This window comes from Elgaria multicarinata, chromosome 5 (genome assembly GCF_023053635.1).
Source record: "Elgaria multicarinata webbii isolate HBS135686 ecotype San Diego chromosome 5, rElgMul1.1.pri, whole genome shotgun sequence".
In the NCBI taxonomy this organism is placed as follows: domain Eukaryota; kingdom Metazoa; phylum Chordata; class Lepidosauria; order Squamata; family Anguidae; genus Elgaria; species Elgaria multicarinata.
This window is the reverse complement of record NC_086175.1, coordinates 125,278,586-125,291,536: the sequence shown is the minus strand read 5'-3', so window position 1 is coordinate 125,291,536 and position 12,951 is coordinate 125,278,586. Positions and strand designations below refer to the sequence as shown.

Below are 12,951 nucleotides of genomic sequence, written 5' to 3'. Positions count from 1 at the left end.
AGGTGTTGAGAAGCAGGTGGAAATTCCTGGATTCTGAATCAGGAAATTGCAATAGAGCCAAGAGCTGACTCTTTGGGCTTACTGAATCATCAGTGCCCTATGCTCTTGGTTGAGTACACTAGCACACAATAAAGTGTGCATGAAACGTGCCAGTGAATGCTGGTTACCTCTTCATCTTGTCCACCTGGGAACAAGGGGACCAACCTGCTTGGTTGGAACATGGGAAGTGTTTTTTGGATAAGAAAACACAGCTCTCCACGAAGACTCTCTACAGAAAAAGTGTCAATCTGTGCTCCTGACGAAGCATCTGACAATCTGAAACATTGAGCCTTCTTGAACTTTTAAATAAAAACATTACCTTTTGACAAATACCAGCCTACACTTATCATCCTGCATAGCACCAGAGCTGGCCTCTCTTTCCACACTGTTTTGTGGTACTCTTTCTCCTTTTCCCCCTCATGGACCATGGGAAGCCACCTGGATGGGCTGACCAAGCTATGTTAGTTGCATGCCGACCCATCAGCCACAAAACCCAACACACTAAACTACGCGTTCGCAAGTCAGACAAAACATGGTTGATGTTGAGCACATGTGCTGTATCAGCTCTCCAATATGAATGCCCATCTCAACAAGCCCTTATGGAGGCTATATTTCCATGTGCTTTGGCATGTTCAACCATTTGCTTCCCTTCCTTCTTCAGCCTCAAGAATTTGGAAAACCAAGGAGAAAAGAATAAATTGAGAGACACAATGACGAGATTCAGACGACACGATAACTAACAGTGGGTGAAATAGTCAACGGTGAGTTAAATAGTCAACACAGTTGGTTATTGCGTCATCTGTCGGGACTATTTCACCCTGTGGTTGGTTATTCAGCTGAAATAACCAATGCAAATAACCAGTGCTGTGTAGAGTTGATCACCTGAACAACCGTTGGTTATTGTGTTGTCTGCTGGCACCATTGACTATTTTGTTGCACACAGTTGGTTATCAACTCAACGCTGGCCTTGATCCACACCACACTTGTTTACAGTCATGTCATAAGGGGAGTATCCCCTCGATAATCAGCCGTGGAGTTGGCTGTTAACCCACCATTGACTATTATGTTGTCTGAATGCAGCCAATGTGTGTACTGTCTACAGTGGTCTTCCCCACTTGATGCCCTCCAGATGCTTGAGTTTTCTCTACTCCTATCAGTTCCAGACAATATAGCCAATGGTCAGGAAACCTGGGAGTTCGTCCAAAACATTTGGAGGGTACCAGGGGCAAAATCCAACATAAGTCCTACTTAGAGTAGACCTATCGAAATAAATGGAACTTAGTCATGACTAACTTAAGTCCCATTCATTTCAATGGGCTTATTCTATGTAGGGCTTATGCTAGCTTTCCCCTCAGCTTCCCTACAAATTGTGACCAAATCTTTGGCCCAAGAGAGCAGGAATGGACCCAATTTACCTAACTATCGGTTTACATGTTGCCGCAAGTGGACTTGGGGGAAGAATTTGCACCTCTTGGGAATAGTCGGCCATGTATCCAGCACCTTTTCACACCACACCCACAACGACAGTCTGAAACTCAACACGCTTCTTCAATGAGGATTTGCAGCTCCAAAAGGAAATTGACAACAACGTTCCCTGTTTAAAATACTACATTCAAAACTTCAGCAACAACCTTGTGTATTCCTTAGCAAATATTGAATTGGACATTCTTATAAAATTTTGGGGTCTTTTTTTTTTTTTTTGCATTTAGGAGATGGGGGCAAATATCAGTGATGTGCAACCCTTGCTTCTTGTGTGCATGGATTTGGAATCTGACCAAGACGGTCTTCGCACCCACATTCTAAAAGAAATGCATTTGAAGCATTGAGATTTGATTTTTTTTTCATTTCTGAGCCAGTTTTGAAGTCCAGGGATAGCTAATCTCATGAATACACCCCCAATCCAATGTTTTCTTGTAGAAACATGGGGTTGGACCTAGAATCTGCCCCCTGTGGAGAGAAGGGAAAGTGCCTTCATAGAAGATGCCTCTGAAATTTTTGGGGGGATACCCACTCCATCCCACAGCATAGCTCATTCCATTTAGCAGTGTACCCACGCCCTCTGTGTAGCATTTTTGGGGAGCTTTGGCATGGGGCTGCTGTGGGGGCAGAAGTGTGTGTGTGTGTAATCTGCTTCCACCAGAAGCAGATGGGTGACCATATGACAAGGAGGACAGGGCTCCTGCATCTTTAATGCCTGTATTGAAAGGGGGAATTTCAGCAGGTGTCATTTGTAGGCATGCAGCACCTGGGGAAATGCCCTCTTCATCACAACAGTTAAAGCTGCACTAGCTATACTAGGGCAGGGCTACTGCAGCTTTAACTGTTGTGATGAAGAGGGCATTTCGCCAAGTGCTGCATGCATACAAATGACCCCTGCTGAAATTCCCTTTTCTATGCAACTGTTAAAGATACAGGAGCCCTGTCCTCCTTTCCACATGGTCACCCTACACCTGTCATCTTCATTTCTTCCATTTCTTAAGAACACCCTGCCCAATTTTGTAAAGATACTGTAAAGATACAGGAGCCCTGTCCTCCTTTTCATATGGTCACCCTAGGCGTAGCCATCTGGGAAATTCTGGAGGGCTGGAAATGGTGCCCAGGTGGGGTGGATTTTGTGTCTAGCCCTGCGATTCTGCACACTTGTTTTAGTTGCTCTCAGACAACCTATTGGGCACATGGTTGAATCCAAACATCTGATGAGATAAGCTAATCATATCCTTGTCATTCAGAATACATTGAAAAAATGTCCTGGTTTGAGTAAACAGTCACAGATTTGACACTGCATCCTCAAGTTGGAACAAAGATAGGCGTTGGGTACCTTGCTACAAACAGTAATTGCCTCCTATGTGGGGTTATGCAGTCTAAACACAAGCCTGCAAATGTGTGCTCAGGTTTATCAGCATCCACGGGCCTATTGCTTTAAATCTTAGTAACTTCAGTGAAGGCTGGTGGCTCCAATGTCAGTGGGATGGTGAATCTGCTCCAGGTTCTGACTGAAACCTGGAGCGGATTCACCACCCCACTGACTTCTGAGCCACCAGCCTCCACTGGTTGACTTCGATTGATTGGACCATGTACGGCAGTGACTTTCATGCTTTCTACATTTGTCAAACCCTTTCCACATCAACATGACTTCTGGGGGACATCTTCTATGGAATTCTGTACATTGCAGAGGATTCTGGGACATATTATAGGATACACACTCCAGTCATATGACACATTGAAATTGTTGGGCCTCACTCATCTTTCATCAATCAAGAACATACCCAACCCTTTCTCGGAGCTTTGGATTGCAGAGTTAAATCCATAGTGGTTTTCAAACTGCCTGGGAGCTTGCCCACCGTTACTGAATTCCGCGTTGCTAAATCTCAGATAAGCAAAAACCTGTGGTGTCCCCAAACATGGTTCAAAACTACTGATGTCTTGTATCACCACTTGCATAACAGCTTCTACCATGTCCCTACTTTCCACCTGCGCTATCTCATCATTCAACGTCCTCTCTATCCACTTTGGGCATCTAATGAGGTAGACCATGGTTAGGCCATGGTTTGGGTGCCATGGGCACAGCGGACGTTTTGAGAACCTGTCCTGGGCACCACCACCAAATGGCTGCCATGAGAGGTGTGAAAAAGGACAAGCAACCTACTGAAAAGAGGTAGGTTACAGTGGGATCTGAACTCCAACGCGCTGAACAATCCCCTTGACTTTACTGTTGTCAGCACCACTAGAAACCTATTTCACAGCAATTCCAGAAAATATGTAGCCTTTTCTTCTTTTAAAAAGTGTAGGATTAGGGCACTTTGTCAGGTGCCAAGAAAGGTATCCAGGGATGCATTTGGTGCCCACTGGCACCAGGTGGCCTACCCCAGAGCTAGGCCTGTGAACAAAAAGTCATGCCACAATAAGTTTGCTAGTCCTTAAGATGCCACAAGACTTCTTGTGGTTTGTTGGTTTGTTACGGCTTAGATTTTTTTATTGCTGACAGCCAAATTAAATCCTCGAGCCTTAATTATTCACAAGACCACAGAGGCCTCGTTACAATGCCTCAAGCTTTTATTGCATATGCTACAGACAATGGCTCTGATCCATCCTGCAACGGCGTCAGAAGTAGGTGTTGTCAGGCACCTACCAAGGCCCAACCATTCCCAGGAGGTTGCCCGTTTTCCATTCCCTTTCCAAGAAAGCAAGCAGTGTCAAGACTGAGGAATCCGGTTGCACTCTCCATCTGTCTGCCTTGTGCTCTCTCGGGGTGGAAAATGGCAAGCGAGTGGGCAGCAGTGCTTCGGAGGGGAGGGGGACACGGCAAGGGTGGCCCACCAAAGTCCCCATTTCCAAAGGCTCTCCCCCACCCCGGCAAGACCTGGAACCAGCACTGGACCTGGCTAAAGCTAGTCAGATTGATGAGCATTGAAATAAATAGGTTAAATCAGTCACCTCAGACTTGGGGCTTGTCTTGATGAAGGGTTTGCCTCGGGGTAGATTTGGAGTGGTGGCAGGTCATTTACATGATGAAGCCGCCATTATGAAGCCATCTGGGGGCAAACCCCCAAAACTCCACTTAAAAAAAGTCAGGCACTTAACCAATTTTTTTGAGGTTGCTGAGCCGATGGTGGCCCCTGATTGGTTGACATCTGCTGAGCTGGACAGGGAAGGGGGCAGACTGGGAGCTCCAAGTCGAGCTGCACTGTAAATTAATTAATTAATTAAAACCTGGGGGTGGGAGGAGAGGAACGGGGCAGTCAGGCGGCTGCTGCTGCCAGGCCGAGCACCGGGAAAGGGGGGGAGGAATGGGGCAGCCGGCTCTCCTCCCTCTGACCTCCCTCTTGCTGCCCCATTCCTGGCTCGGATAGGTTTGTGGGTTCTTCAGGCTTTGTTTCCCCCCCTCCCCCTTAGATCTGCCAGCTGGAGCCAAATACAAAATGGCGGCTCACAGGGTGAATCCATTGACCTATTTTTAATCAAGGAGTGGACAACTTTTAACCATCTGAGTTATAACCAATCACAGATTGGAATGCAGGACTCCAAAACTTGCCAACAGAGCTGCACAAAGAACCTGACTGAAGGCAACCCTTGAATACTCATATTTTACTTGTGAGGGACAGAGTAAGTGAGAGAGAAATAATTAGCACAAGGCCAGACGTTGTAGAGAATAGGTTTCTTTTTTTGAACTTGTCATTTTACTTACTATTCTTAAGACTTAGTTCTATGCATGTTTAGACAGAGAAATGGCCTACATCTCCCAGCATAGCCGGCTGGGGCATGCTGGAAGTTGTAGGCCTTTTTGCTGTCTAAACATGCATAGGATTGCACCCTTAAATTATTAAGAGGTAGGAAATTTTGCTGGCATATTAGTTCTAGGTCCTGATCTACTTTCTGCCTGCCACCTAGGCTAAATGAACATTGCAGTTGGGGTTAAAGTAAGAATGAGAGCCACTCTTTGTTAAAATATGGTCCATCTGCAGCTCCCTGTGCCTTGGAGAGGTTTATTTATTTATTTTTATTTTATTATTTTATTTATTACATTTTTATACCGCCCAATAGCCAAAGCTCTCTGGGCGGTTCGGTCTACTGAGCTACAGAGAAGGCAGTAAAACAGAGGCAAGCAGAAACACAAGCCTGACACTGTGTTACTGTCAGGTCTGAAGGCCTCACATGCTCCAAAAGCGCCAGATTTCTGCCACAACACATGATCACATGATTTCCCAGGTCCAAAGCTAAGGTTCTATGCCCTGTGGGAGACCCAGATGAGAAGTCCCCGCCCATGCAATTCAAGCAACCTAAGAAGGCTTCTTTGTCCATCTTGCCCATTGCATTGTCTTCACCAGGGGTAGCCACCCTGATCTCCTCCAGATGTTTGGGACTACAACTCCCATAATCCCTGACCATTAGCCATTCTATGTTGGGTTTATGGGAGTTGTAGTTCAAAATATCTGGAGGACATTAGATATTTTGTAGTTCAAAATATCTGGAGGATACCAGGAGATAGATATTATAAATAAATAAATTTTGGAGCAGAATGAGACAGCAGGGGGTACACTACCCACCCCAATCTAGGGGGGTGGTTATGTTATTCCCATTTTTTCCTTCACAAACAACATTATACATTAATAGTTCATTGAAATATGGAATGCTTTTTTAAACCACATTTCTCCTTCCCCACACCATGGGTTGTATCAAATGTTACATACAGTAGACCCATTGAAATGAAGGGCACTTAGGTTAGTCATGACTAACCTAAGTCCCATTAATTTCAATGGGTCTACTGTACGTACGACTAACATTTGATATTGTCCCATATCCCCTACGTTTTTCTTTTCTTTTCTTAACATCCCGGAGTTCACAAAACTCCTCTCACGGTCATCTGTCCCTTAATCGGAATATTATCCCCTTTGGACTCTTCATAGCTCAACCTTCCTGAACCAGGTGCCCTCCAGATGTGCTGGTCTGCAGCTCCCAGAATTTCTAGGCAGCATGCTGATGGGGAATAATTTCATCCAACACATCTGGAGGGCATCTGGTTGAGGAAGGCTGCTGTAGCCTACTCAGTTGGAAAAAGGAACGTAGAAAGAGGGTTGTACATGTTTGTCTTCCATGCGCAAGGTTCCTTTGCAAAAGGGTGGCTCCTGTGATATTGGCCCCGTTCAGAAGACACCTTAAACCATGGCTTTAACCACGGTGGTTAAGCCAGAAAGCCAGGCTGTGTTCAGAAGACACCTTAAACCATGGCTTTAACCATGGTGAATAAGGCTTTCTGGCTTAACTGCCGTGGTTAAAGCCATGGTTTAAGGTGTCTTCTGAATGGGGCCATATTCTAGTGAAGTTTCACTTCAACCATCTCCCTTCAAAGTCCGATGGAGCTGCACAACAAAAGAGCCGGCAGCAACGTTTTTAAAGAGCATCCAAATGTGTCTTTGGATGTAGTGAACCATCACTTCAAACAGACACAAGAGGGGGTTGTTTTGTTTTAAAACAAGGCTTCCTTCCTTCTATAAGGCTATCTTTTTTATAAGGCTGGGTCAACTTTGTGAATTCTAATACATCACCCTTGTTGCAGTAGAATTAAATAGAAGCTTGATACCCGAGGGTAGCTATTGGGATGAAAGGGTTAACAATTGTCAGTGTGCATTCAGGCTGTCAATCGAGGGTTTATCATTTTGTACATATTCATACCTATCCGAACAGTTTGATCTCTATTCACACATGCAGTTATTTCCATCAGCAATCAGTCACAACAGCAGGAAATCCACAAAGATGTAGGAGCTATTTGGATTTAGGGGGCAACTCCCCCTCAACCACTCATTGCCAATATATCCCCTAACATTTTTTGAGCTGCTAAGAAACAAAAGAAACATTTCATTGTTCTGTACCTCCTGGTGTCTTTCCTGGTTTAGGACTTCCTCTATATTGCTTTGAAAGTTTTCCCTTTATCAGAGTCCATAGCTGCAATGCAAAAGCAGGTAAACAACAAAGCTAAAACTGCTGCTCAGCTTGAGCAGACGGGGGGGAAATCACGTTTCTGTACGGTTGCTTCTCCGCCCCTGCTCCTGTCCCACCACACTTCCTCTTTCTATACAAAGAGGAATAAACAAACACCATGTGGGCCGTTTTTATCGTGACACTTTTCCTGCACACAGCAGCAAATGGTGGCACATTCCATTAAAAAAAAAACCAGATTAAAAGGGGTCCATTTTGTGATGGAAAAAAGGCAAGAAGGAGCAGGAGGCATGCATCATTTAGGCATGCATCTAAATGATGCACAAACATCTGTAAGTGGGCAGTAGCAAGCGAGCGATAAAACACTTGTCTGATGATGTCCTAAGAGTACGAAAATTTCCTCTAGGCCGATAAAGACCATTTTCTCTCTCTCACCCCCACTGTGATTATTTTTTGGTGTGTGTGTGTGTGTTGGTGCGTACGTACACATGCATCATGATCAGGTTGTCAATGGCTTCTAGTCCTGATGGCTAAGTGCAACCTCCAGTATCAGAGGCAGTAAGCCTGAATACACTAGTTGCTGGGGAACATGGGCGGGAGGGTGCTGTTGAACTGTGTCCTGCTTGTCAGCAGCTTGTTAACAGCTGGTTGGCCACCATGTGAACAGAGTGCTGGACAAGATGGACCTTTGGTCTGATCCAGCAGGGCTCTTCTCATGTTCTTATGTCGTTATCAATGTTCAAAGTGGACTGAGATGCCATCCCACTGCTTTTCAGGCAGACACCACTGAGTCGCATGCCACTTCTCCTTTTCATCCTGCTTACCATAATTACCATAACAACGATCCTACCCCCAGTATCATATCCCACAATGAACGTAAGAGCATAAGTGGAACCCTGCTGGATCAAGTGGCCACAGTGGCCAAGAGATGCTTCTGGAAAGTCTACAAGCAGGACGCAACCACAACAGTGCTTTCCCCGCTGTTGTCTCCCAGCCACAGGGAGAAACATATTGTCTCTGATCCTGGAGGCAGAATGTTGCCACCATGACTAGTAGCCATCAATCACTCTGACCACCATGAATTTGTCCAATCCCCCTTTAAAACACCCTCTCTGTCCCTCACCCTCCTCTTGCTTAATCTACACCAAGCAGGATATTGCACTATGGAAGTGGTATGAAAGAAGTATATAAGAGGCAGGAGCCACACTACTGCTTTATAGCGATATTGAAGTGCACTGACCACTGTTGGGGCCTATTGACACATACCATATGCTTTCATACCACTTTCATAGTGCAATACCCTACTTGGTGTAGATTAGCACCCCCCTCTCTCTCTCTCCAAAAGGGCCATACCAAGGCTTCCCAAGCTAAACCAGCTGCTTGAGCTACAATTCAGGAGTTAGGACCGCTTCTCACGATTCAGCCACCACATGGAGAGGGTATCTCAATGGGTTTGCTTGGGTTCATGGCAGCCAAAGTCATGTGCATGTTCATCACTGGAGGAGCATACCATCGAGTGATGTCTGGTTTACACACAGTGAGGGGACAGAATAGGCTGTACCACTTTAGACTGCAGGTGTGTGTTGGCAGGGTTATCACGTTTTAATGCCCCTCTTTGTCAAAGTAAACATTTCCCTGCACATACAAAACTAGCAAAGATGGAGCTACAGCATTTCTCTCTGATGTGCTAGCTTTTTTACTTGCATGAATTCTCCCCTCCCCTCAATGAGAAATATTCAGCTAAGGCATTCTCTGCTTGCAGTTGGAACTGGTATGGTCCACTCTACCTCCTCATTAGCTCCTTTCACTCATTGCCTTCACACATTCAGTTGAAAGCATGGGATGGTTAGGGCCATGTGTCTGTTGTTTAAGCGTTTGGCCGAACGTGTGAAAGTGCCCCTAACAATGCACAGCTGCAAGTGCATAAAGGGAGTCTTTTGTGTGTTCAGCCAATACATGGATTTCAGGGATGTGTCCAGTGGCCTCCCCCTCTAAATGTTCAGTTGACTGCATGAAGGGAGTGAGGGATATTTTGCTGCTTGTGGAGGCAGTGGAGGCTGGCGGCTCCGATGTCAGTGGGGCAGTGAATCCGCTCTGGGTTTCAGTCAGAACCCTAAAGTAGCTATCCAAGGTGCAGAACCACTTGTATCGCTCCTTTAGAGTTCTGACTGGTTGTGATTGAAATCTGGAATGGATTCCCCAGCCCACTGACATCAGAGCCATCAGCCTCCAGTGTGTGTGTAGACCAGATCAGAGGCGAAACTTTTATATTTGCCTTGAAAGCAGTGCTGGCCAGGAGTCAGTTAACATGTGAATGTGATTCATCCGGGGGGGGGGGTCCTCAAAAGATGAGGAAGCAAGTGGCACCCCTTCAGAGCAGTATCCCTCCCCCCCCTGCAATTAGCAGTTGTATGTGAAGCAGTTTGTTTGGCAGATTGAAGAATAACTGCGTTTCGGTTCGCATCTTGGTTTGGAAGGTGAGAATTAGATATGCCACCTTAAAAAGCAAGGAAAGGAAAGGAACCTCTCGTGCAAGCACTGAGTCATTACTGACTCTTGGAGGGACGCCAGCTTTCGCTGACATTTTCTTGGCAGGCCTTATAGCGGGGTGGTTTGCTGTTGCCTTCCCCGGCCATTATTACCTTTCCCCCAGCTAGCTGGGTACTCATTTTACCAACCTCGGGAGGATGGAAGGCTGAGTCGACCCGAGCCGGCTGCCTGAAACCAGCTTCCGCTGGGATCGAACTCAGGCCGTGGGGAGAGTTTCGGCTGCAGAAACTGCTGCTTTACTGCTCTGCGCCACACGAACACATTTCTCCCCCAATGCTAATATACAGAAATAACATCTTTCGGCAATAATATACGCCATCTGTATCTATGTCATTTCTCTGCCTGATCTACTGAAGGCACCTTTCCCATCAACTCAGTTTTTAAAATTGATTAACCCAACAACTTAATCAATGAAATATTCCACCTGTAGTATTTGTTTTTCATTTATTTATATTATTTCTGAATTGCGTATCCTCTCTAAAACAATTGATGGTTGTTTCATGGGCTGCACAAACTTGAGAATTCATCCAGAGAGGGCACACAGCCTCTTGTATTGCAAATCCCCCTGGTTGACAGAGGATGGGCAGTAGGCAGTTCCTCTCATCGCCCAATCAAAAGCCATACTGGGAGGGACTAGGGAGGAGCTCACACAGAGAAGTCCACCTTGGTCTTTGCAATCGACAGAGTTCGAAGAGACAGCTGGCCTCTTCCTTAATGACTAAAGACCTTCAAGCCTAATAAAAGTTTTTGAGCTGGCAATGTTAATGCAAGAACATCCATTAAAATGTGTGGATTTCACTTGGGAACACTGCCATGCTATAGCTCCAGAACACTGCTAGAAAGATAATATTCACCTCAACATATGCCCTGATAAGGGAATTACAAAACAGTACTCCAGAAAATATTATTATTGTTGTTGTTGTTGTTATTATTATTATTATTGTTGTTATTTTTTTGTTTTTTTGTTTTTTGCTACTCCATTATTGATTGGCAACATGGTGAAATAGTCAGGAAACCCTCCTGGTTTTTTGTTTTTGTAGTTCTGGAGGCGAATCCAAATGTTAACAAAGAAAAAATTAGGATACTTAACTGAAGGGATTTTGTTTTTCCTCATAAACAAATCTGTTGGATGAGAAGTCACTTGGAAAGCCCTCTGCGAATGCAGTCTTCCGCTGCAACGCGTCAACGTACGTTTATCAACATGTGGCGTACCGCCATGTACATAATAGTGTTTTTTGAGCCAAAAAAAGTTTAGGAGTTACAGAATAGGTTACTATTGGTTGAGATGGTCGTTAAAAAAACAAACACCTTCAACTGAAACAAACCAAAAAAAAAGAAGAAGAAGAAGAAGAAGGAACTGGATTGTTTGGTCCCAGGTCTTAAGTCTATTAGAAAATGTACATTCAATGTTTTGGTCTTCCGTGTCTTGATAAAAGATCAAGGTTCACTTCCAGGTTAAGGAATCCAAGTAAACACGCACTGGACAGCTGCTCCACATCGACTTCTTTTTCTCCCTAACCCGACCCCACACTACGCATCGATGGTTCATTGTTAAACACTAATGCAAAGCACTTGGTATGTAAGTAATTTAAAAGACTCCTTATAAGCCCTCGGAAATTGGTGCAGTGTTTTATTTTTCCATTTAAAAGCCCATGTTTTTAAGGCCACAAAAATCTGCTAAAAGTTTTATTTTGTGTGTGTGTGTGTGTGTGTGTGTTTAAAAGAGCATAATTCGTTGGTCTTTTTCATTTCCCCCCTTTCCATTTTTTTTTCTTTCCCCCCAGGGTGATCCATTACTCTCACTGTGTCTGTAAACACTGGAGAACCCAGAGGCCTGGCCTCCCCTCCCGATTGACTTGAAGCTGTAGAGATCCAAGGTTGAACTTCAACTACATTCACAAAGAAGAAGAACTCTGAGCATAATCTCTTATCATAAGCGAGTCATATTTTGGCGACGAAGGGATACAGAGGGCAGATTCGGAGGCCGGGGAACTGGGCGAAGCACTCCCAGAATCAACAGAGTCCCTGAAAGGGGAGGGAGGTGTTAACGCCACCAACTCCTCGACGTCTGGCTTGGCTGCCGCTGGCGTTTCCGCTGAAGGGCCTTCCTTGACGCTGCCACAAGATGGCTTCCTGGCTGTTTGGGAGGCTCCATTGACCTCGATGGCAGGGAGGGGCTGGATCTCTGCAAACGTTGTCATGGTCGTTGGAAGCTGTATCTCTCTTGGGATCAGGTAGGAAGAGCACAGAGGGGTGGCCACCATGGCCCCCGGCGTGGTCGTGGAAAGCATCATGGAGTTTAGTTCGCTGATATTGGCGGTGAAACGGGTCACCACACTGCTGATTTGTTCCATCAGAGAGCCTTGGGAGGAGCTGCTTCTCTGGGCTTGCTCCGACTGGAAGGTTGGGACGTCGTCTTCCGTCCGGCTAAGCGAGGCAGTCCTCTGGCTCACCGTACTGATGGGCGAAGGAGTCTGGGCTCGGTACTGAACTGGGTAGTGCTCTTCGGCTTCGGAGACATTGTAAAGTGTTTTGGCACTGGACTCCGGAAACGTGGTGGTGAGAGTAGTGCTGCTGCCATGTCGGCTGCTGTCTGTGCTTTTCGAGAAAGGCTTGATCACTGCTGTTTGGTTGGGGTTCTCTTTCTTGTTGATATGAACGGATAGCCTTTGCCAGAGGTGGGCTCCCCTGCTAGTGCTTTTCTCGTTCTGGGCCCATGTGACCGATTTCCCATTGGAGCTGCAAAATGGGAGAGAGTGGGAGAAAGAGAGAGAGAGGGAGAGAGAGAGAGGCGGAATGTAAGTCTGATATTCATAAGACTTATTAAAACGATGAATTAAGAACGTGGGAGCCCTTGCCCCTGGGTGTCGTTCCTGCAGAGCTGACTGTAACCCAATTTATGGGCTGTTATCAAAACGAGCAAGTGTT

The 12,951-nt window shown here is 45.6% G+C and overlaps 1 protein-coding gene across 2 annotated transcripts in view; it reads right to left on the bottom strand.

Annotated features, from left to right (window-relative positions):
• Positions 1–11,230: 11,230 nt before the first annotated feature.
• Positions 11,231–12,951, bottom strand: part of GRM5 (glutamate metabotropic receptor 5) — a 286,384-nt gene continuing 284,663 nt past the window's right edge. For both annotated transcript variants that reach the window (XM_063127180.1, XM_063127181.1), the window contains one exon: positions 11,231–12,762. In XM_063127180.1, the coding sequence (XP_062983250.1) occupies positions 11,919–12,762 (844 nt within the window). In that variant the 3' untranslated portion in view covers positions 11,231–11,918. The remainder of the gene's footprint in view (positions 12,763–12,951) is intronic.